This window comes from Rhododendron vialii, chromosome 2a (genome assembly GCF_030253575.1).
Source record: "Rhododendron vialii isolate Sample 1 chromosome 2a, ASM3025357v1".
NCBI lineage: Eukaryota > Viridiplantae > Streptophyta > Magnoliopsida > Ericales > Ericaceae > Rhododendron > Rhododendron vialii.
Window position 1 is genome coordinate 28,942,050 of NC_080558.1, and position 25,851 is coordinate 28,967,900.

Consider the following 25,851-nt stretch of genomic DNA (forward strand, 5'->3'; position numbering starts at 1 on the left):
CCCGAGGGCTCCGTACCAACTCCGGAGACATACCACCGAGGGCTCGGTACCGACCCCGGAAGCATATTACCGAGGGCTCTGTATCGAGCCTGGAGACATATTACCGACGGCACCCGAGGGCTCCGTACCAACCCCGGAGATATACCAACGAGGGCTCCATACCGACCCCCGAAACACAGTACCGAGGGCTCCCGAGCAAGCCTCCTGCGCTTAATGAGACACATCATCGAGAAGAATCCTCGCGAAGGGCTGAACTGGCCATGTGCTCCGTAACCGCCTTATCCGGTGCGTCATCTATGATGTCACCCGAGGCGGTTACCCGAGCGTGACCTCCACGCGCTAGCTTGGAGGCCAAGCAAACCAAGATCTATAAATACAAAAGGACTCTAACCGAAACAGGTATGCCATTTTTCCCTAACCCTAGATCTGTATCCTCCTCTGAGATCTAACTTCCATTCTAGGGGATCCTATTCTGCTAGTGCTTTGTTTTTCTCGGCAGGAAGCCCAAGTGCCTGCCCGTTTCTCGTAGGAGGCTGGGGAGCCACTGCAGGAGAGAATTCTGCTATAAAGTTGGCCAACACTTGTCCTTTGATCGTAGTGCATAGCTGATAGTCAATATCGTACTGACTCAGTTCTACCAACCACGTCGATATTTTTATCGAGAAATTTGCTTTTCATAGCAGTGATTTCAACGGGAACTCTATGTATACCACTATCTTGTGACTCTGGAAGTAATGCGGCAACTTCCACATCGCCATCCTCAGTGCCAGGATCAGTTTCTTGAGGGGCAAATATCTCATTTCCACGTCCACCAACGTCTTGCTCACGCAGTAAACTTGGATTTGTTTGGGTCCTTTATTCCTTAATAACACTGCACTTACTGCATGTTCAGAAACCGCTAAATATAAAATCAAAGATTCACCCGGTTCTGGGGTTGACAAAAGTGGTGCCACTGCCAAGTACTTCTTTAGGTCTTGGAAAGCCTGCTCACATTTTGCTCCCCATTCATACCCCTCCCTCTTCTTCAATAATTGAAAGAAGGGTCTGCCGTTGTTGCTTAACCGGCTGATGAATCTGTTGAGGGCTGCTGCCATCCCAGTTAGCCTTTGGACCTCCTTCGTCATCCTGAGACTCTGCAGCCTTTGCAAGGCCGTTATTTGATCAAGATTTGCCTCTATCCCCCTTATAGTCACATGGTGGCCCAAAACCTTCCCCGAATGCACACTTCGAGGCATTGAGTTTCAGTTTGTAATTCCTTAGGATCCCGAAGGCTTCCTTCAAATCCGCTATGTGCCCCCGTTTTTCTCTACTTTTCACTACCATGTCATCTATGTATACCTCCATATATGGTTTTGCCGAGCAACTTCTTGAACATAATTGCTGCAAATTTCTGGTATGTTGCTCTTGCATTCCTTAACCTAGAAGGCATAACACTATAAAAGTACAACCCCTGCAGTGTAATGAAGGAAGTCTTCTCTTGATCGGATCCAAACATGGCAATTTGATGATATCCTAGATATGTGTCAAGGAAACTCATCCATCCATACCCTGCAGTTGCATTGACCAACTGGTCTATTCTTGTGAGAGGTAAACTGTCTTTAAGGCATGCCTTGTTCAAATCCGTGAAGTCCACACAGACATGCCACTTCCCATTCTTCTTTTTCACAACTACCGTGTTGGACAACCACTCTGGGTAGTAAACCTCTTGTATAGCTTTGGCTTCCAATAATTAGTCGACCTCCTCAATGATAGCGTCCACATGCTACATGGCCGATCTCCTCTTTTTCTGAATCACGGGCTTGTGTTGGGGATGCACGTTCAAGTGGTGACAAATCACGTTTACGTCTACCCCGGGCATTTCTTCAGGGATCCATGCAAACACATCTACGTGCTCCTTTAGGAACCCTACCATCTCGGCTTCCTCATCTATTCCCAGTGATTCCTCAATTAGAAAATATCTATCCGGATCAGTCTCGTAGATCTATACTGTCTTTAAACCTTCAACCACTTTACCGGTTGGGTTTCCTCTGACATCCTCGATGGTTAGTTGACCTGGAACTTCCACTGTATAAACATGATGGGCCTTCGGGGCCTTTTTGATAATGGAGATAAGACACTGTTGTGCCACCTTTTGGTTGCCTCTGATCTTTTCAATCACATTTGACCCTGAGAACTTAACCATCTGGTGGTAAGTGGAAGATACTACCCTCATCTTGTGCAACCATATTCTCCCTATAATCACGTTATAGGAGGACGGTACATCCACTACCAGAAAAGTCGGTTCGCAGCACCACCATGCCTGCCCGAACATGTAACGTCACTTTCCCCAATGGGCATACTGCTCCTGCACTAAACCCGAACAAAGGGGTTATTGACTGTTCTAGATCCGTCTGTGTCTGTCCCAACTTCTTGGATGCATCATAGTACAAAACTTTCGTACAACTTCCTGAGTCCACCAAGATTCTCTCAATGTCATACTCCCCAATTCGTAGGGTTATGACTAAAGCGTCATTGTGCGGCATCTGGACTACTCCTAGGTCCTTGTCCGTGAAGACTATGCCCTCGTCGCATACTTCATCGTCACGTCCTCTTTTCTTTTCTAGATGCATGACATGCTGGTCATGCTTAACTTGCCTCTAGAGCAGCCTCACCTCATTTCTCGTATAAGATATGGCCAATCCGTGTATCATATGGATCATACCCTTTGGATTTTGTTCGTAATCCAACTCCATTGCTCTCCCATTCTCTTTGGGTCCTTCTTGGATGAACTCTTTGAGGTATCTTTGAGCCACCAGATTGTTAAGGTGTTGCTTGAACATCTCGTAGTCCTCGGTCATGTGCCCCAATCTTTATGGTAGCTACAGTGCTAACTTGTAGCTCGCTTAGCATCCTTGTCTCCCTCCAACCTTAGGGACCACTTAAAGTATGGGCGATTCTTTATTCAATAAATAATCCTATAAATCGATTTTTTCAAGACCGTTGTTATTGAAAAGAAAGACTTAGGATCAGGAGCTTACCTCTCCTTATACGGCTCTTTCTTAGTCTGCGCATACTCCTTTCTTTCCCTGTAGGTCTTGGGTTCCGATTTGTCTACCTTTCTAGTGGGCCCCTTTGCCTATTCGGCTATAACTTTTCTTCCTCCCGGAGTATGTCATCCTCCATTCTGGCAAGTTGTTCGATTCGCTCCATCAATTTTGCTAACGTATCCACCGGACTCATGTTTAACAACCGGCACAACTCTCCCTGAACAGGCAATCCAATTTTGAACGTAGCTACTGCATACTCATCACTGCAACTTTCAATCTCGTTGAAAGTTTCCTAGTACTTCTTTGCATAGTCCCTGATCGGCTCATTCTCTCCCTGCTTCATTATAGAAAGGCTCTCAAAAGTTTTTAGTGCTCTTCTGCTCATTAAAAATCGAGCAATAAATTCTTCGGCTAACTGCTTCCATCCTCATACGGAGTGCGGGTTCAACTTATGGAACCAGGACAAAGCTACCTTCCCCAGACTCGATGGGAACATCTTGCACATAATGGTGTCGTCCCCTTCGTGCATGAACTTGGCTTGTTGGAAATGTTGTATGTGAACCATGGGATCCGGACTTGTTTCGTATAAAATGAACGCGCTGTGCCTCACCCTGCTCGGCAACCTCGCTTCCTGCAAACCTTCTCGCGAAGAGGGAGGCAGCCATGTTGCTTAGAGTTTTCCATGTTGCCTTCCGAGGGGTCACGGTCTCGTCCTCAAGCCTTCTAGTATCACGAGCCCCATTCTTCTCCCAATCGGAGTCAGGTTGCTCGTACATTTCCTTATGGTGCTTCCTAGCCCTTCCTTCCTTGGGGGTGGGGCTACGGCTACGGCTCCTGCTCCTTCTTTTTCGTGAAGAAGCCCTTCGCCGCTCTGGGGTACGGCTTTTGCTTTTGCTCCTCCATTTTTGTGAAGAAGCTCTTTTCTGCATTGGAGTATGACTCTTACTCCTGCTTCTTCTTCCTCGTGAAGAATTCTTCTTGTATTTTACCAGAGCTCGTCCATTTTCCTTAGAGGTTCTCCGTGAAAGTCCGGAGTCTTTGAGATTTTCCCGGATCCGCTCTATCTCTCGAATTTCGTGCAAACTACTCTATTTCCTACCTTTTCTTATCGAGGATATCATCACTGTAGTACACAATTTTCGAGTGTGCAATAGACTCCTCCGCACGGCGAGATTTCTCTCTCCGTGTGGACCCTGTAGCCGTCCTTCCTTCCTTATTCTTAGAACTATCGGGGACGGTCAGAGGGTTCCCCTTGCTTGTTGTCTTCTTCCTGTGTCCTACCTCGGGCTTTCTCGGAGCGTCTAACGAGGATTTGTCCCCCCTCCATCTAGCAGGTTCTATGGGTCGAGTGGTGTCTTTGGATCTTCTCCCACCATGGTCATTTTTCAAAGGGAACTCTTTCGTTTCCACAGACGGTGTCAATTGAAAGTGGACAAAAACTGATGGTGCTAGTAATAGTATGTTGGATGCAACGGCTACTCGTGCCACTTGACCGGAACCCTAGTTTATCGTCGGAACCCTAATCTGCAAAACAGATAGAGGTGAGCACACCTTTGCCTCTCGGCAGCAAAGGCCCTCCGATGCCTGAGTTAGTGTACTGGAGAAAACCTTATTTATCAGTAGGAAAATACAAATAATTGCAACGTATTGCGTACCTTTTGCCTTTAGGTTTACGTTGTATTTATAGATACGCGGATGCTTGCTGCCCAAGCATCCTTGTTGTCCTAGGTTTCCTATCTCGTATAGGAAATTCGGGTTATTCTTGATTCTCATTCCCATATCAAGTCCCCTTTTAGGGTCCCTTTAGGACTCCTTTCCTTGGCTAGCCAAACATCCTACTTTCATTAGGATATCCATGTAGATCCACTATTCATGGGAACCTATTCTTTTACAGAGTACAACTATACTGAAACCTTCTAGATTATTTGTTCTACCTTATCACTTAAGGTTGCATTTACAAAAGTCCGTCCTCTGTTCAGCCTTCTCACTACCGAGCAGAATGCTTGGACCAATGATCTGTCATATCATCGGTCCTTATTGCGGACCACCGCTCTCATCGGCGGTTTGATCCGTTTCATTTAGCCTGTGGTCCCTTGTTCCACGTGCTTGGGTACTAATTACGCTTGTTCAGGATTACCTCCTACACTTGCGTTTATCCAGCCTCTAGCATTTTGCACTTCAATCCCTCACATTTGTTTTGTTATAGTTTGCTCCCTGAACTTTGCAGTATTTGTTTTCGTCTTTGCTTTTGTAGCTGTGTGGCAGTTTGGTCCCTGCTTTTGTAGCAGTGTGATAGTCCTTATTTTTATAGCAGTGTGCTTCGTCCGTTGAAGCATAATAAACTGAAAGTATGGATATCGTACCCACGGGAATATCATCACAACTTGATTGAATTTGTAGAAGTAAAATTCGCAGCCTTGAGACGGCCAACTTTAGGAGTAGTTTGAAATGGAGAAGATGTGCGATAAACAACAAGTTTTAAAACTATTTAAACTAAGTGGCTAGGTCTAGGGAATTTTAACACCCATAATTTGAATCAATCAGTTTTTTCCTTTCCCGATCGAATTGCGACGATCCGAGCCGCTCAAAGTGTGCAGAACGTGATTTTAAGGGTACTCGCAAGATATCAGCAAAAAAAATGATCGGGAAGGGCTTGATCCGAGCAGTTTTTTACTGAACCGTTCAATTAAAAACTGTTCGGATCAAGCCCTTCCCGATCATTTTTTTTGTTGATTTCTCGCGAGTACCCTTAAAATCACGTTCTGATCACTTTGAGCAGCTTGGATCGTCACAATTAGATCGGGAAAGGGGAGTCCCGCACTGTAGCACCGTGAGGGATCCCTCATTGGATCCGGACTATATATATATATATATATATATATATATATGTATATAAGTATATGCAATATGTGTGTGTATGTGCTGAACTAGTTTTTAATTTTCTCTTTGGGTTTGTTGATTTGTGAGCAGAGAGAGAGAGAGAGGTGGGTATGTCAGGTGTTGGTTGCTATGGAGGTGCCAAAGATGGTGGTGGCGCTGAAGAAGAAGCTGTGTCTGTTTCTTTTTTGTTTTGTATTAAATTTTTTTTTTATTTTTTGCATAGCCCATTTGCCTTGGCTGCTGGAGACCTCAACCATTTGGTGGCTAGCCAAACCAGCTCATAGGGAAAGGAATCCTCTCTAATGTTCCTCTCATTTTTAAGAAGATGAAATATTAAGTACAGCCTTGTCCAACGTTCCATTCGGCCCCCAATAAAAATCACTTTCAGAGGTCATTTTCTTCCCTCTCTCTCTGGTCCAATCCAACTCCCCCATTAGTCACAAAAGAGTAAAAGAGGGGAAAATGCATGGTGTGAATCGAATGAGTGATTTCCCTCTTTAGCTTTTGTTTCTTCACTTCTTTAATACCAACTAACAGAGATTTATAACACTTTTGTGAAAGAGAGTACGTACCCATAAATAATTTTGCATAAATTAACACGAGATTGATTAGCTCGTTGACGGATTAGTTGTAGTTCACTTTATATAATACCCATCTCTTCCATTTTCTCTCTCTCTCTCTCCCTCTCTCTCTCTCCCTCAGAGGTTTGTAGAAGGTGAAAAGAAAGAAATCAAAGGAGAAACAGGTTAGTGAACAAAGAATCACTACACGATCTGAATCACTAAAAAGGCTTCTCTCTATTCTTTCACATAAAATAACTTGCTTGGTTGGGGATAGATTTTGTAAGATGCAGACTTCTGTATTTTATTTTACTTTACCATGGTTTCGCAGAGATCAACAAAGGGCTATCATAATTTTTTTTTGAAAACTATAAACAAAAGGTTATGGTTTGAAGAAGTATCATTGATTTTCATTTTCACTTTATTATCTTATTCTTTTGGTTATCTGCAAAATAAGAAGTTGGAGGAAAATAATTAACTGGAATTTTGAGTTTTCCACATTTTTCTGTTATGTTGGACTGGACATTGCAAGTTCTAAGTTCTTGACTTGATGTTCTTTACCCATGATTTCTCAGCGATCAAACAAAGGAATAAGGTTAGATCACAAAAATTGTGGATTTTGAAGAATGTCTAAAAATTCCCCTTAATTTCTCCTCGGACATGGCCTTTTTGCTTAATTGGTTATGTTTGTTCTTTCCCTTCCTTTTTTTTTTTTCTATTTCCGGTCAGATTGGAACCATGGTTTTTCCAGGGGAATCAATGGAGGGCTCTCTCTCACCCCGGAGGAAAAAAGGTAGGGGAAAAATTGAAATAAAGCGGATCGAAAACACAACCAATCGCCAGGTGACCTTCTGTAAACGCCGCAATGGATTGCTTAAGAAAGCCTATGAATTGTCAGTTCTTTGTGATGCTGAGGTAGCTCTGATTGTCTTCTCCAACCGCGGCCGGCTTTATGAGTATGCCAACAACAGGTATATTTTGTTTAAATCCATTAATTAGAAAAGTTATTTTTATTGGTTCATCTTCGGTTTTTCCAAGGTCTTTCAGCTTTTCAGCTTCTCTATCTGTTGTTGTTCTTGTTTTGTTTCTTCTGTGAAGGCTTTCTGTGGCTTATAATCTCTGATTGATTTGGATAAAAAATAAAAGAAACTTTAATTGTTGCTGAAAGTATATTTACGCTATTTTTGTTTCTTCATTTAGACTCAAAAGATTTTGAAAGTGTTTAATTAATTTTTTGTGAAAAATTAGGCACAATGTTATGGTTGTTTGTTTTATTTTTGTACTAAATGGATTTAGGACTGATCTGTGTTTTTTGGTTCATCATAGTCTTTTAGGGCTTGTTCGTTTGGGAGTCCCAAACTTCCGCGCACGATGTCCAATAAATTTTCTCTATTTTTCTCTCTTCACTCATTACTCTAAAAAACCTCCCTTAAAACTCAAAACGAACAAGGTCTTAGGTCTTTTCAGCTTCTCTAGTTGTAGTAGTAGTAGTTTAATTTCTTCTATGGAGCCTTTTGTTTTTGGTAATCTGATTGTTTGTTTTTGGGTCTGGCGAGCATATGATCGTTGGAGGGTGGTTGTCTCCTTTGTCGGGTTGCTCATGCTCTGTAGTGATGCATCGTACATTGGGTCTTTTAATCTTTCTAATTTGTTTTCAATGATTAATAAAATCTACCTTTGTTGTTCAAAATTAAAAATATATATTTTATTTTTATACTAAACGGATCGGGTGAAGGACTTAATCTTTGTTTCTTGCCAGGAATTCCAGTTTAATTATGTGATAGAATTTCGGTGGGGGAATGACTAAGTTTGCTCTTTATTGATTTGGGTTTTCCTAAACAAAGTTGAAGTCATTTTTACTTTTTCTTCCTATGATCGATCTTTAGGAATTACTTTCCCCTTTCTTTTGTAGTTCTTCATTTGCTAGAAACATAGATCTGTTGCCAATGGAACTTTGTGCGGCTGATTTTAGGCTAAAAATTTGATCATTTTCTCTGTGTTGCTAAGATTTTTTGGGGTTTCCATCAACAAAGATTTATTCACCTTTTTCTTTCCCTTTTGTTCTTTTCCTTCTATAAGCTTTAGGGTTTTTCCCTCCGTTATTTTTTTTTATCTGCCCCGGTTTTTTAGTTCTCATAGTTCTGTAGGTTAATAGATCTGTGATAGAAATAGAAGTAGAGATTTAGAAATATATGCAGAACTGTGAGATCAGCCTCCTACCCATCCTCCATCCTCCATTTCTGTTAAACGTAATTCGCTTGCTCTCTCTCTCTCTCTCTCTCTCTCTCTCTCTCTCTGGCACAAGCTGTCAATCTCTCATTCGCCATTTTGCTTCGTATGTTGACCCTTCCTTAATAGTAGCACGAGAGTTGTGAACATCACAATGCAAACAAAAGGACAGGTCTGAGAATGTCGTCATCAGTTCCATCAAATGATCTAACTTAGCCTGAAATTTCATTTCTTTTGATGATAAAAAAAAGGATACTATATACTTAGGGCTTTTGGTTGAAGTTTTTAGAATGTCTATAACACTGGCTTCAGATTTAGTTTGGTTCAAGGTTTTCGATATTCGTTTCCTAGGAAATCTTTGAAAATAAAGAAAATCGCTTGTAGGTTAAAAACATCAGACTAGCTATTTCAATTATCTCCTAAACTATGCTGCTAAAATAAGAGTAGGGATGAAAATTTCAAACACGACAAGCTAACATTTTTTGTTTGATGACCAGAAAATGAAATTTATTAATTTTTGAAAATAAATTACAAAGACTAAATGGATTAACAGTATGACGGCATCTAAAGAAAAAACATCATAACTACGTTTATTTTTTATCGGCAAAAATATTTGTTGAAAAAAAATAGCAAAACAGAAATTAAACGAAACGAATATGGGTTGAACTTGGGTAAGTCAACACAATTTTTGAAATACGAGTTGAACACTCGTATTAGTTTAAGTTTTTGTGTCGATCCACAACCTCAAATGTACATTAACCTAGCCCTGAATGTGTCAAGAAACCGATTTCAATCCAATGCCAATGGAATCAGTAAGATTTATATTCCTTCATTAACTCCATAATCTTAAGGTATATGGTGCTCTATAGCTTAAACATACTCGTGTGCAGTTTTTTACTCTTCCTGGGTTAGGGTATTTATAATGCTATAATAAAAAATTGATAATCAAAAGTTGCCACATCAGCTTTTGATTATTCATTTAAGAGATTGCTAAAGTTAGCAATATAGATGTCTTCAATGACATAATCAAAATTAGATAATCAAAATTAGATAATCAAAATTTATCATATTTTCAAACTACAAAAAACTAAAAACTTTGAATAGTAGAAAATAGTTTTTTCTAAAATTAGTTTTGAAACCAATAAAAACTATTTACTAGAAATAGAAAATAGTTTTTGAAACTTTTTTTTTTGGAAAATAACTATTTTTGGTAAAAAAAAAAATTTTGAAAATATTGTTCGAAAAGAAAGAGAGAGAGAGAGAGAGAGAGAGAGAGAGAGAGAGAGAGAGAGAGAGAGAGAGAGAGGAAAAGGAAAGAGAGATAGAACATTTTTGTATAATGATGGGTGTATTTGATCGAGAATATGTAGGGTCTTTTAAATTTAGTTATTGTCAACAAGTTGTCAATTTTGATTATCCAAAGTACAAAATTTGATTATTTTTAAAGCGGTTGTTAAGTTTGATTATAGTATTGATTATATTTTGCACTAACATTGTAACTTTAAAAACCTTTTATTTTTTATTATAGCATTGTGGATTCTCTTACTTTTTCCTTTGTAGGACAATTTTTGGGTATATTTCGTTAACACCCGCTGAAGTTTGCTCTCATTGATAAGTATCCCTTCGCATATGAGAGAAATTTATAAAATCTTATGATTTCCATGTTCATTTCACTGACATTCAATCAGAAACTATTCAACTGATCATGTGATAGTATTAGCCAAAAGAGGTTTTATATTGGTAAAAACACCATTCATAATGGTAGAATAAATAACAAAAATTTCCCAATTCTCAAAATCTGAACCGGTCATATTTTGAGCCGATTACTCGCGGGTACCCTTAAAATCACGGTTTAAACACATTGAACGGTTCGAATCATCAAAATTCGATCGATAAAGAGGAGGTCCTTAACTTAGCAAGTTGAGGGATCCCTTAGTGGAAGGGGACTGATATATGCCTATATATATATGTAGGGACGGTTCTGAGGACAACTAATTAGACACCTAAAAAAATACCTCATAGTTTCCGATTAAATTTTAATGATCCGGGCCACTCAATGTAATCAGAACGTGATTTTAAGAGTACCCGTGAGAAATCAGTAAAAAAAAAAAAAAAAGACTAGGAATAGCTTGATCTAAGCAGTTTCTAGCTTAGATTTCATGAACGGTTCAATTAAAAAATGATCAAAACAAGCACTTTCTGGTCATATTTTTGGCTAATTTCTCGCGGGCACCTTTAAAATCTCATTTTGCACACATTAAACGATTCGAATCATAAAAATTTGATTGAAAACTATGAGATCGAGATTTGAGATTTTTTTTAGGTATTTAATTGGTTGTCGGCGAGAGAGAGAGAGAGAGAGAGAGAGAGAGAGAGAGAGAGAGAGAGTGCGTTTTAGGTGTGGACTCCCGCCTTTTCACAATATGTTTAGAATATGATGTTAAGGGTACCCACGGGAAATCGGCAAACAAAATGACCAGGAAAGGTTTCATTCGAATAGTTTCAAACAAATTTTTATTAAACAGTTCAAATAAAAACTGTTCAAATCAAGCCCTTTTCGATCATTTTTTTTGCCGATTTTCTCGCGGATACCCTTAAGAAGTCCGCATTTTAACTAAAATGAGGATCCCTCTGGACTCATTTTAGTTAAAATGCGGACCTCCCCATTTTTTCATTTTTCCGATCGAATTTCGATGATTCGAACCGATAAATGTGATCAGAATGTGATTTTAAGAGTATTCGTGAGAAAAATCAGCCAAAAAAAAAAAGAACGAAAAGGGTTTGATTTGAGCAGTTTTTATTTTAATCGTTCAATAAAAAACTGTTTGGAACTATTTAGTTAAAGCCCTTCCCAGTCATTTTTTTTTTGCCAATTTTGCAGAGGTACCCTTAAAATAACGTTTTGATCACATTGAGCGGCTCAAAATATCAAAATTCGATCGAAAAAAGGAAGAAATAGGGTGGTTTGCATTTTAGCTAAAATGAGATGGTCCTCATTTGATATGGACTATATATATATATATATATATATATATATATATATATATATATATATATATATATATATATATATATATATATATATAGTTTTTCTTTTCTAAATGGGTAGATTCTTATCTATAAACCACTTTGGGCTCATTCCATCATGATTTGGATAGACAAACGCCGATTGGGGACTTCAGTGAAACACGCATAGAAATTGCACGAGGTTTATCGTTATTTCTCATACATGGGGGCCATCCTTCATTAAGGAAAATGTTAGGGAATTTTAGTGAAATTTACCCTAAATTTGTCGTTGAATTTGAAATTTATATGATTATGCATATTGAAAATATCTTATTTTTATTAGATTAAACTCCAGTTGTGTAATTTTTTTACGTGTATTAAGTCTTGTAAATTTTCATTATATTTTTGCATAATTTGTTGATTGCGACCACCCAAACACAATACATGTTTAAGGAATGTATCAACATATATGACATACTTAAAGTTAACAAATGTATTGTCGCGAATTCGAAGTGAAACAAAATTTAAAAATGACATGACACTTATGATGCTTGCTCGATCGTATAGTGGAGTAAGATATTCAAATAAATGGGCTGAGAAAAAAATTAAAAAAGATGTTCAAATAATGGTGTCGTTTCGAATGTAACTTTTTGGCTGGTTTCTTTCGAAATTGCAAGCAAACGGGGAAATTTAGGTTTACACAAGATTCCAAGGTTCATCATGGATCCAAAATGTTAATCTTATATTTTTTTTTTGACAAAAATCTTACATCAACTTGAGGGAAAATAGGGGTTGCATTAGAATTTGTTGACTTCCGTTCAAAAATAGTAAATACTCCTTCTATCTCATATTACTTGGTCTATATTGAAAATTCAACATTTTACGGGACGTGCAGTTAATGCAATGCATGTCTCCCCAAAAAGCTTGGCTTTAGATTTTCAAGGTTAGTACTATATTATTCTCTTCATTGTAATATACTTTTATCATTTACGAAGGGTGGTTTGTGAAAATTACACACTTTTTAGGATGACATTAAAATTGCCCACTTACTGCAGTATCAAATTCCATAGCTCAAGTCACGGAACACAATGAAAATTAAGTTTTGGATTTTCAAATTTTGCGCAAATGGGTGTTCTTATTCAATACATTCCAAAACCTCTCCAAAGCCAATCAAATTGGTTGACACGAATGGTTTATTTATGGAAATCTATGATGCATATATATGTATACACATCTATGTGTTGGGAGTCTGATCCGCCTGAGATCTTCCGTGTGTGCGTAGGCCCAATCCGTTGGGGAGTATCCACAAAGTCCACACCACATTGTCTGGACCCAATATATATTGAATGACACATATCCACTTAAAAGGCTAAACCTTATAAGTGATGAGCCATCCAATTATATATTAAGGTCCAACTCTTTTTCTATTTATCCGATGTGAGACTCAATCTTTCACACATGTTCCCAACAATCTCCTCCTCATGTGTGAACCATCCATTGGGCCTAGCTCCCCCTCGATTTGATCCTCTTGACTCCCCCTTGATCCATGATCTTTATTCTCCAACACCGATTTAACCCCGGACTTCACCGCACCTACTCTATCAATCGATAGCCAACCCCTTAACTCCATCGAGAGCCTCCACTACAAGAAAAATGAAAATTAGTGACAAAAAAGTGGCGACGAAATTTAATTTTGTCACTAAATGAGTATATTTGCCGACGAAAAAATAAATTCGTCACTATTTTGATAACTTTCGTGACGAAATAATTTCGTCACCAATTATGCTTGTTTAGCGACGAAAAAAATATTTTCGTCACTAAAGGTACCAATTTGGCGATAAAATACATTTTTCGTCGCTGAAAGTTTAAAAAATGTGACAAAATTATTTTTCGTCGCCAAAGATAATCATTTGATGACAAAAAATATATTTCGTCGCCAAATGTAAGCAATTTAGTAACGAAATATTTTTTTCGTCACCAAATGCTTAACTTTGGTGACGAAAAATAATTTCGTCACCATTTTAACGCTTTCAGTGACAAAAAATATATTTCGTTGTCAAATGGGTACCTTTCGTGACGAAATTTATGAATTACGCTTTGTCACTAAATGTATTTCGGACATAACTCTTTACTAAAATCTCCGATTGAGATAATTCAAATTGGGTTTGAACAATAACTCAATTGCCTACAACTTTCATGTTTATCAAAATTGCTAATTTTAATATTTAAAGGTCCAAAATTACATTCGAAATATATTTTCATGTTAAACATATGTGTTATATATTAGATATTTCAAATATTTACTGAAAAGTGTGTGTAGTGCAGTTGGTTGAAACTTGCGCGAAAAACTCAAGGGACTCGGGTTCGAAACCCAGCAGGAGCAAGAAAGATGGATTTCTTTTCCCATATGAAAACATCTTTCGCAACGAAAAATTTCGTCACCGATTTCTTATATTAGTGATAAAAAGTTTCGTCACCAATGTGACCTATCGGTGACGAATTTTTTCGTCGTCAAAAAGCACAATAAGTGAGAAAAAAAAATTTGTCACCAATTATTCACTTTTTGGTGGCGAAATATTTCGTCATCAAAAGACACTATAGGTGACGAAAAATAGATTTCGTCACCAGGTAGGAATCCTCGACAACCTTTAGTCGACAAATTTTTTTTCGTCACCTATATTATTTGTGACGAAAAACATGCAATTTGTGACGATTTTCATTCGTCGCCCAATTGAATTTTTCTTGTAGTGCTCCATGCAGCGCTCCGCCTGCATCCTTGCTCCATCGAGAGCCACCTTGGATTTTTTCTCGCTCCACCGAGAGTCCCCGTGCAAGTCCACCAAATCCATTTGAGTCTGCCCAAAGATCGTCAGTCATCGGCTCTAATACCACTTGTTCGGAGTCTGATCCGCCTGAGGTCTTCCGTGTGCGCGTAGGCCCAATCCGTTGGGGAGTATCCACAAAGTCCACACCATATCGCCTGGACCCAATATATATTGAATGACCCATATCCACTTAAAAGGCTAAGCCTTGTAAGTGGTGAGCCATCCAATTATATATTAAGGTCTAACTCTTTTTCTATTTATCCGATGTGGGACTCAATCTTTCACACATGTTCCCAACACTATGAACAGAATGTGAATATTCGTAACTACAAAACATCCATAAAATGTCCAGTTTCCCTCTTAGGACATGAGAGATCTTGTTAGAATTCAATTGATGGCCACTCTGCTTTCGGTGGAGTTCTTCTATTACCAGTACGTCTCAGTTACAAGAGATCTTGGATGACATCACTGTGTGGCCCATTGATCCTTGATTTGAGTTCCTCTTTGGGTGGTTCGAGTGTTTTCTAACTGTCTTGCCCAACCTATACAATGAACGCACGACTAAGACCTGGCCGGGGTTGCCCGACAAGGCCCTCTGGCGAGAGGATGAGAATGTGCATAGAGCAAAGTAAGAGACTAGGGTTTTTGGGATTGAGTAATGTGTACCTCTCTAGGGTTGTTTCGCTTGGTATTTATAGAGTCTGTTTGACTTGCTCTCCAAGTACAAACATTTGCCTTGCACGGGTCAACTGATGTCATTATGACGTCACTGATAAGATCTAGTAACTGTTTTGGTGTGAGTTGGCACCCCCATGTGCGTTCATCATTATCTTCTGGCATAACCACTTCAACACGTGGGGAGGCACGTGGCATCAAGGTTGGCCGAACCCCACCCTTGGCCAAGCCTGAGGGTAGGTGACTTGCTGGGGGAACTGAGTTGCTTGCTCGAAAGTGGCCAAGCCTGAAGGCTCTCTCCTAGAGCTGGCCGTCAGGAGGGTGCACCATCGTTCACTGCTAGGCCTCAGTTTGAGCCAAACTTGGGTTTAAATACGGCTACCCCTTTTGACCCCAACCTTGGTCTAGTTTCTGTTAGAACCGTGAGGGACACCATGCACATAAACCCACGCAGTGATTTTAGAGAAAAACTCCATTTGATTATATATTCACATAATATACAATAAAAATGAAAAAACTCTCCGAGAACCACACGCCGGTTCCTCTCCGGGAGGCCACAGACCGGCCCCCCACGCTCGCCTCATCCTGTCCCTCACATTATGTCACACATAAATCTCAAATACGCCTCGGTATTTATAGAGTATCAAGCCTTGATCTCCAAGGCTTCCTACTATCTTATAATTCCTTTTCCTACTCGGACTAGGAAATACACCAAGAAGGAAACTCTTCCATAGTAATACCGCCAAGTATGAAACTCCTCCAACTTGCCATAGGATTTGATTCTCTAACCAAAACCGAATATAATATAACTACACGCGAATAATTACCAAGCACCCCCCCGATAAATTATCACACGAGGGTGAAGCCCAACAATCACCCCCTCGCCCATGTGGGATGATTTGGCACCCCCTCACCTAGGTGCACCGGAGTGCTCGCATCCTTACCAGGATGCAATCCGTGACTTCATCTCTCCTTCTCATGCGGCCGCATACCATGGAGAGAATCCAATCACAAAATCCACAAAGGAAGAGATCCCGATGATGTATTGTCTGGTCTCCATCTCAATCCCTCTGTCCGGAGCTCCCGTGAACATCTCCCAAACAACCAGTTGCCTGCCGTTTGCAGACTATTCCACACACAATCTGATTCGGTAACCGACACTCCTTCACATCTCAGGTCATGACTCCTCGTACTCCAGTGCCCTTTCTGTGTGTCTCCACAACTGTTGCTTCACTCGTTCACTGTCATAAAAAACTCATACTGCTTGTCTAGTACCAAACATCAGCTCCATCTGTCTGTACTCTCCACAAGCATGTATCGGTCGCCCATCATCATCCTCGTGCAGCCCAAATCACAACTGCAACTCCTGATGATAGGTCTTCAAACCCGATTGAACTAGACTGCCTTTGATCACTGTTAATCATCTCCGCAAACCTTCGCTCTAGTAAGTGCATGTGTCACTAGCAACCCGAGTGTATCCTTGCTCACTAGTTTCGCGCATGTTTGCACTGATCAACCTCCCATCCCTACAAGTTTGCTCCGTCAATCGTCCTTTCCGCCACTTCCAATCGCCTGTGCAACCTCCTCGAGTAACAAAACACGAGGGTTGTGAGCAACCTTTTTTTTTTTTTTAGAAATCGAACCCGTGATTTTTCTGGGTGACCCTCTTCTTCAACCCCGCTTTGATACCAATTGTTAGGACCGTGAGGGACACCATGCACACAAACCCACGCAGTGATTTCGGAGAAAAACTCCCTTTGATTATATATTCACACAATATACAATAAAGATGAAAAAACTCTCCGGGAACCACACGCCGGTTCCTCTCTGGGAGGCCACAGACCGGCCCCCCACGCTCGCCTCACCCTCTCCCTCACATTATGTGATACATAAATCTCAAATACGCCTCGATATTTATAGAGTATCAAGCCTTGACCTCCAAGGCTTCCTACTGCCGTATAATTCATTTTCCTACTCGGACTAGGAAATACACTAAGAATGAAACTCTTCCATAGTAATACCGCCAAGTATGGAACTCCTCCAACTTGCCATAGGATTTGATTCTCTAACCAAAACCGAATATAATATAACTACACACGAATAATTACCAAGCACCCCCTCGCTAAATTATCACACGTGGGTGAAGCCCAACAGTTTCCTTAAACGTGGGTTCAGACTGCCTGTGTTTGGCCTACTACAGTCACACAAGATTTTTCATGCTCTTGACTTCTGACTATTAACGTCTGTTTGTATCGTGATTTATATGCTGTACGTTTAATTTATTGTGGTCAGTTCTTTTTGTTGCCCTTCAATCTGAACCCTAATTCTATCTCGAATGGTGAAAGAAAAAGCACTTTTGGGAATTTCTTGCTTCTTGGACGTAAGACCTCATTTGTGATCTCTCAGCAAAAGCCCTTTCATAAAGCTTCTGAAACTGTAGGAAATGTGACAGTCTAAAATAAACAGAAATGAAAGAGAAAGATGGCCAATGGGAATGCCTCAACCACTCTCCTCACTGTAACCTGTTTGGCATTTGTTTCCAAAATTTCGCATTTCGCGTGAAAAAAGATTTTCACGAAATTTTTTTTTTTTGTACGTACACACAAAGGTTAGTGTCCCCTCCCCCCCTCCTCCTCTTCTTTTTTTTAAATATAGAAATATATGCTATAGGAAAACTAGATCTTACACCAAGTACCTCGTCCTAGAGGACATAGTAAATATGTAAAGGTACAGGGAAACGTACCGATTATAGAAATTTTTTTTTTTTTTGAGATGTTCATCGCTATGAAGAGTATCAAACTACTATATGTAGGAAGAGTTGGTTATAATGGTCGTGAATTGGAAGTAGTATGAACATAATGCAAAACGTTCGATATGCACACTATTTTGCATCTCACATGTATATCAGGATGCAGCAGTATTAGAAGGCAAAACAACTGTTATGCAACGGGTATTTGATCCTAGGGACATTGTATACATAGATTCTATATATATATTTTGCATTTTTTGTGTGCTAAATATGAGTTTGGATAGCAATATCATTCTGCACTTAGGGAAGGCTGTTCAAAACAATTGCATATAAGATCTTGTAGAAAATAAAATTCTACTTTCCGTCATTTTCATTTGAAAATAAGAAAACTAGATCTATTGCTCTAATTCATAATGTCAAGAAAGTCATTTCCCCATTACTCAGAATTAAATTGGGAGTGATTACTGTCTCCAGACTGGACCGGCCCCACAAGCCCCCAGGCTTGGGCAACCCCCCACCATAGGGCAACAAAAAAAAAAATTTAGATGAAGATATATTTGTAAAATTGCCCGAAACTTTGTAAAATCTCCTTATTTAAACAAATACACCTCATTGTCTTCTTGCACTTATAGAAAGTACACATATAGATAACATTGTAATTTACAAAAACGAAAATCCTAAAGGCACCGACCGTCACGCGAGCCCACTTCGAGTCTCACACAGATGATCCTAGTCGTTCAATAATTATAAGAAAAAAATTGTTCATGTGATATAAACGAAAAATTAAAAGATTAGATCGAGCGTTCACACTTGAGTTAATTTTTAACAGGATCAATTTTTTTTTAAACTATTCAATGGCTCGAATCATCCATGCAAAATTTGAAACGGGCCCCACATAATGGTCAGTGCACTGATGCACCAACGGTCAGGGTTTGTAGCAAGATTGTTACAAGAAATAGGGTGTCAGTTTTCCTCATTATATTTGTGAAAAATCTAGGGACACCAATGGGTTGGAGCCCGATTTTGCACTGAGTGTTGTGCGGGGCCCGTAGCGGGCGTATGGATGATCTAATTTGTTCAATAATTTTAAAATGAAAAATCGAGTGGGCTTGTGATAAATAAGCTCCATTCGATAAATTTAGGTACTCGATCCAATCTTTTCATTTATCATCCAATCTTTCTATTTTTTTATTTTTTTGAAATAGAAAGATCGGATAAAGTACTAGCACATATTGAATGGAGTTGAATTTTTGAGGGATCACTCGATTTTTTATTTTAAAATTATTGAACAATTTAGATCATCTGTACAAGTGGATCCCGCATGACGGTCTGTGAAAAATTGGGCTCCAACCCTTCGGTTTCCCTAGAATGACTTATAGTATTTGTGAAGGAAAATTCTAATATCACACCCATTTATATATTCATTCACATACCTACACTTATAACAATGGTAGGGCTCACATACTGGGCTTGTAGTGTGTGCGAGTTCCATTTTTGTTGTGAATATAACTGGGTGAATGAGTGTTGTGATAAAATAATTGATTTGTGAATTCATTGGAGAGAGATAGAGAGAAAGAGAGAGAGAGAGAAATGGATGCAGTGACAACGTACGACAACTGCAAACCAATGGGAGAGTTTTATCTTTTGGCTTCTTTCATGCATGAGCAATTGATGCCTGAAACTGACGGCTCTGAATCCTCTGATGTACTCAGAACCAAAACCCAGGAAAAGATTGAAACAAAAACACGACCTCTTTAGCTTGAGTATCTCCCAAATCTAAAGGTTCTTTGACTGCAGAGTTGGATAAAAGTACAGCTAATGCATTCTAACCACCGTGTAATAAACGATGTGACACATGGCGGAAATCCAGCCGTCAAAAAGTCCAACCAATAATTGTCGTAACATGTGCCAGCAGAGTCGACAACCAGTCAGTAGTTCGACGAAGTTAAGGTAGCATGTCATCGGATATATAAAAGAAAAGAAAGGAGGTATAGCATTGTTTCAGTGTTTGATGTTCGACGAAGTTAAGGTAGCATGTCATCGGATATATAAAAGAAAAGAAAGGAGGTATAGCATTGTTTCAGTGTTTGATGTGTATACCATATTAAATCACATCAAGTCACGTTTGAGTGGATCTTTGCCCCGAAGACACGTTTGAGTGAATCTGTGCCCCGAAGACCGATATTTTCTTTCACTTGTTTTTCTGCCTTGCGTGTGAAGTTCGATTAACTGACATCTGGTGATTTGCTTTGTTCTTTTTACAATTTCAAATGAATTTTTTTAAAAATTTCTTCTACATTTTTTTTAAATTCCTCTTACTTCTAACATTTTTCTCTCTATCTCTCTTCACTTATTATTCCTACTATTTTTTCAAAAAAATTTCAAACACTTATCCAAACACAACATTAATAGTTGAAGTGCCTAAGAGCATCTCTAGTTTTGTTGCCAAAAATCATGTGTTATAAGACATAAAATGGGTCTCTTTTTTTATTTGTTAACAATATATAAATTTAGAAAGTGAGTGTTTTGTAATAGTACTAGTGATGCCCGCAACCCATTTTAAGCATAGTTTAAATGAAGTATCAAATCTCACTTTTATTAAAAAAAAATTGAATACAATAAACCCTTCTTTAATTGAACAATAAACGTTTACAGCGAAAAAACTTTTCCACCATCAGTAGAGCGCCTTTGAAGCTAAAAAGAAAAAGAAACAAAACTCAAAATTAAAACAAACAATGAGATAAACAAAGAGATCGAAAATGAGATTCGACGAATAAGTCAAATATGCTATAGATAGCACAGTAGTTATTCATTCGAAGTGGTGGTCTGCGGATCCGGACATTGGTAAACACTGACAGGTAAATGCGAGAGGAATGCTTTAAGTAAATACTTTGGTCAATTTGATTATTACATACTCTATAATATAGATGCTCAAATCATGGAATCAATTAATTATGGCATTTCTTTGGCCAATAAAATTTAATCTTAAACTTATTTAGGAAGTCTAAATCGAAATTTCCTTACTACGTACTCTATAATGTAGATGCCCAAATTATGGAATCAATTATGGCATTGTCTTGGCCAATAAAATTTGAACTTAAACTTATTTAGGAAGTCATATAGGATATAAAATTAATACTGAATTAGGTTTAGGAAAAGGGACAAAATTAAATCAAAATCAATTGAAAAAGAAAGGGGGATATGTTTAGTTTCTCCCATATGAGGGAAACGTGTAAAACTTAAAAGGAAATCCTCTTTAATACTAGCAAAACGTTTACATTATTGTAGGTTTATAGATTAAGAAATAATCATTCAATCCGACGACTATAAAGTTAACATGAAGCACGATCAAACGGTTGTAGAGGCTGCTCTGTTTGTATGCATAGACATTTTGGTTAAAAACCGCTCTATTTTATAATATAGATAGTTAAGATGTGTGGTAGTGTAAGTTAAAAAAATGTTTTAACTTGGTCGGAGTATCCATGCGGGATTCGAAATGGGCCCCTTGTGCCGGTCTGTGCACCGTATGTGCACACTTGGTCGGTTCCTTTATCAATTTCGTTTCCACAATTTCACATTAACACAGTACTCATCCAGTGAATGTTGAACTTGTATCTTGCTAACCAGGGTCCATTGGACGGTAAATAAATGGTAAAAAATATTAAGAAAAATATAACTTTTATTTTTGATAAGTAAAAGTTAAAAAAAAAAAGAAATGAACTTTACATAGAGGTTTCAATACTCTTAAAAATATTTTCAAGTTTTGAAATATGCCTTATGAATCTCTATTACCACTCAAAAGACTTTGATTCGTAATTAGCATTTTTACAAACCTTGATTTAGGATTAATTTTGTTCCCCCAACTATTGGAGTCATTTAGAATTGTTTAAGACAAATGCGAATCCCAAGTTGGCTGATTGGTTAATGGTTAGTATTGGCGAATTTCATTAGGGATCTATTCTGGGTTTTTTTTTTTTTTTGAACGGCAGAAACTGGTTTATTCATTACCTAGCTACTCAACCATGAATATCAATTAATTTGTGTTCAATTCAAATGCTTACGGCCGTTGAATAGCAATGTATTTTATTTTAATGAATTTCTAATATAAGTTGCATATGGTTTCCATTATTACCAAACAATTAGCATCTCAAATTGTGATTTTTAATTTTGCGACAACACGTAATTTTGTATCGCTATAAGGAACTAAACATCTAGTTTAATTGAATTCTTATGGTGTATTTGTGAAGCACAACTATTACTGTTCACACTTAATATACATTTTACTCGCGCAATATCGTTTGTCATATAATATCTGTATTACTCTAATACAAAAGTAATTTAGATACTGATCAATATTAATTATCAACCCAAATATAATTTTTTATTTTACTCGCGCAATATACATGTTTTTTATTTCATTTTATATCTTTCGGGATGAATGGAATTAATTTTTCCTATCAAAAAAGAAAGACCACATGTTTATTGTTTATTAGCAATGCATAACCTAATGTTATTTGATTCCGTTTAGTCCATTTACTTGGTGTTTTTTTTTCATAGCTCAGGTTTCCCTAACGTGCAATTGAAGACTTGTTTAGTTAAGTAAATGGGGGAATATCTATATGAACTATCATGGAATTAACATATACTTGGGCTCTATTTGGTAAAGTTGGCACTTTTTATTTTTCATTTATGAAAAACAAGAAAAGAGTTTTTTTTATTTATTAAAAAATAAAAACAAAAAACATGTTTGGTGACCATCATAGTTTTTGTTTATTTATTTTTTGGGCTGCCGAAAGTGTTTTCAAAACAAATAAAAATGCAATTTTTGTGTTTTTAGAATTTCCGTAAACTAGTGGAATTGATTATGCAATTTATAACAAAAACAGTAATACAAACATGTTTATGACATTTGTCTAAAAAAATATCAAAAACAAAAACCAATTAAAAATTGGAAATAAAAACTTTTTCCAAATAAAGCCTTGAAAACTTGTCAATAAGAACGTTGGGGCTTCCCAATTAATGTCATCAAATGATAAACAGTTTGTTGAGAATAAGAAAAGCAATTAAACTAAAAAAAAAGTTAGCATGGATAATCTGATCTTGGAGTAGAAAGATGTATATAGACCATTGTTGCTAGTCTGCCATTTGTCATTATTGCTATTTTTATAAGTTCTGTAATGTCATATATGTTAAATTGAAAATCAATTTAATTTTCACCTCAATTTTTCTCTTTTTGGTGCAGCAAGAAAAATAAAGAAATTTTAAAAAGAAAAAACTATTCATGGATTTTGTTTATGTTTGAACAAAGGGGTCTGAATCATCTGATTAATTAATGGATTACTATGTTTGCAATTATTTACAGTGTCAAAGCAACAATTGAAAGGTACAAGAAAGCAAATTCAGACTCCTCCAATACTGGGTCAATTTCTGAACTAAATGCTCAGGTAAAGTTCAAAAAAGAAGAAGAATAAGAAGAAATAATCTTTTTTTGAGGGGTCGGATCCGGTCAAGTTTTCTCCGACTAGTTTGGTCCATTTTTTTTCATCCGAGTCATCCAAAAGTGTTTTGGACCGCTCGGATGAAAAAAATAGACCAAACTGGTCCGGAGGACACTTGACATGATCCGACTCCAATGTGGCTACAAATCTAACCCAATTTGGTCACTTTATCTCAGTACTATCAGCAGGAAGCTGCAAAATTGCGCGTGCAAATTTCAAATCTGCAGAACTCAAGCAGGTGATTTCCTTTTCTACATACCAAATAATCTTGCTCATTATTGAACTTTTGTGCCTTCACCTCACTTCATATATAAAATATAGGGACAACATTTCCAGGCAGATGCTGGGTGAATCTCTGTGCTCTATGTCTCTCAGGGAACTCAAAAACCTTGAAACCCGTCTAGAGAGGGGCATTAGCAAAATTCGCTCCAAAAAGGTACTTCTAATGAGCAGATTTCGGAGACTCCGTATGTGTATTGGATTTGTAATGCAAAAATAAATAGATTTAAAAAATTTCAAACGGAAAATGTTGCAATATACACCACCCCACTTTTTACCGTGTAAGGCATGCACTCCTTCATCACCTTGAATTCACAATATTTTACCAAAAATAAAAAATATTTTACAAATAAATCCAAAATATTAATCTTAAATTACAAAAAGTTGTATGTTACGAGTGTTTGATTTAATTTTATGTTTTACGCTAACGACATGAATTTTTAAACAAGGGCTATTGTTATACAAACGTCATGAATAAATTTTTTTTTTGTGTGTGGCAAATATTATGAATTCAAGCTAGTGAATACCGTACACCAGAAATAGAGATGCGTATTGTGGCATTTCCCCAAACAGTTCTTATATTTTGGGTTTTCTTTCTTCAAATTTTTTTTTTTTTGGCTACAAATCGGAGCAAGAAAACTCCAATTTTGCTGGCAATCCAGCTCATTGGTTTCCTCTAATTCTTTTTCTCTCTCTCTTCTTGTGTTTCTTCCCCATTACATACCAGAATGAGCTCTTGTTCGCTGAAATCGAACTTATGCAAAAGAGGGTAAACATTTTTGCTCTTCCATCCATATGTTCATTTGAAATATTTATACTTTCTTTCAACATGTAATCCTAATTTTCTGGTTGTTAGAGATAAGATTAACTCATTTTTTTTTATTCCAGAGACCCGAAGAAGTCCTTTCCGCATTCTATTTTAAAGATTTTTCAGCATAAACAAACTGAAGTAACATAAGTACAAATTGGTGAACATGCTGTAAATTAGGACATTTTCGGAATATGCTTTGTAAAGCAATTGGGTACGTTAAGAAATAAAATTTTCTATTTGATTTAGGAAAAAAAATGTCATCCTCATTAGATCATTTAAAAAACATTAAATCTCCACATACTACGTGGACAAGGAAATTAATTAACTTGTTACAATTGAAATTTGTCTAAATATAAAATTGTCCAAAAACTCGAAATTTAATAAACGATAGGAATTAACACTACAAGAAAAAGTATGTTTAGTGACGAAAAAGTGGCGACAAAATTTAATTTCGTCGCTAAATGAGTATATTTGGCGACAAAAAAATAAATTCGTCACTGTTTTGATAACTTCCTTGACGAAATTATTTTGTCACCAATTATAACTATTTAGTGACGAAAAAAATATTTTTGTCACCAAAGGCTCCTATTTGGCGACGAAATAAAATTTTCGTCACCAAAAGAGTAAAAAAGGAGACGAAATTATTTTTTGTCACCAAAGATAACTATTCGGTGACGGAAAAAATATTTTGTCGCCAAATGAACCAACTTGGTGACGAAAAATATTTTCGTCTTCTTTTTACGTTTTCAGTGACGAAAAATTTATCCTTTGGTGACGAAATTTATGAATTACGCTTTGTCACCAAGTATATTTCGGGCATAACTCTTTGCTCAGAACTCCGATTGAGATAATCTAAATTGGGTTTGAACAATAAAATAAAGAGCTACGACTTTTATGTTTATTAAAATTGCTAATTTTAATGTTTAATAGTTCAAAATGGCGTTCAAAATATATTTTAATGTTCAATGTATGTGTTATATATTAGATATTTCAAACATATGCTGCAAAGTTTGTGTGGTGTAGTTGGTTAAAGCATGCGTGCAAAACGTAGGAGACTCGGGTTCGAAACCCCGCAGGAGCAAGAAAGTGAGATTTTTTTCACATATAAGAATGTCTTTCGTGACGAAAAATTTCGTCACAAATGGGTCACCTTTGACGAGCCAAAGGGAATAATTTGTGACGAAATTTTTTGTCATCAAAAAAGCACAATAGGTGACGAAGAAAATTTCGTCACCAAGTCATTTTTCCGTGACGAAATTTTTCGTCATCAAAAGGCACTATAGGTGACGATAAATAGATTTCGTCACCAGGTA

General features: G+C 37.6%; 2 protein-coding genes across 6 annotated transcripts in view; one reads left to right on the top strand and one right to left on the bottom strand.

The window, feature by feature from the left end:
• Nucleotides 1-467: 467 nt before the first annotated feature.
• On the bottom strand, nt 468-1,235 carry LOC131317386 (uncharacterized). The gene is made up of 2 exons (XM_058346942.1): nt 711-1,235; nt 468-605 (listed from the first exon to the last, which is right to left on the bottom strand). The coding sequence occupies exons 1-2, from the start codon at nt 1,233-1,235 to the stop codon at nt 468-470; spliced, it is 663 nt and encodes a 220-aa protein (XP_058202925.1).
• Nucleotides 1,236-6,334: 5,099 nt separating this feature from the next.
• Nucleotides 6,335-25,851, top strand: part of LOC131316657 (agamous-like MADS-box protein MADS1) — a 33,381-nt gene continuing 13,864 nt past the window's right edge. The window contains exons 1-6 of one of the 5 annotated variants that reach the window (XM_058346091.1): nt 6,335-6,651; nt 7,196-7,437; nt 23,313-23,394; nt 23,625-23,686; nt 23,770-23,884; nt 24,455-24,496. In XM_058346091.1, coding sequence (XP_058202074.1) covers nt 7,205-7,437; nt 23,313-23,394; nt 23,625-23,686; nt 23,770-23,884; nt 24,455-24,496 — 534 coding nt within the window. In that variant the 5' untranslated portion in view covers nt 6,335-6,651; nt 7,196-7,204. The remainder of the gene's footprint in view (nt 6,652-7,195; nt 7,438-23,312; nt 23,395-23,624; nt 23,687-23,769; nt 23,885-24,454; nt 24,497-25,851) is intronic. The other 4 variants (XM_058346094.1, XM_058346093.1, XM_058346092.1 and 1 more) reach the window with 4 other exon arrangements.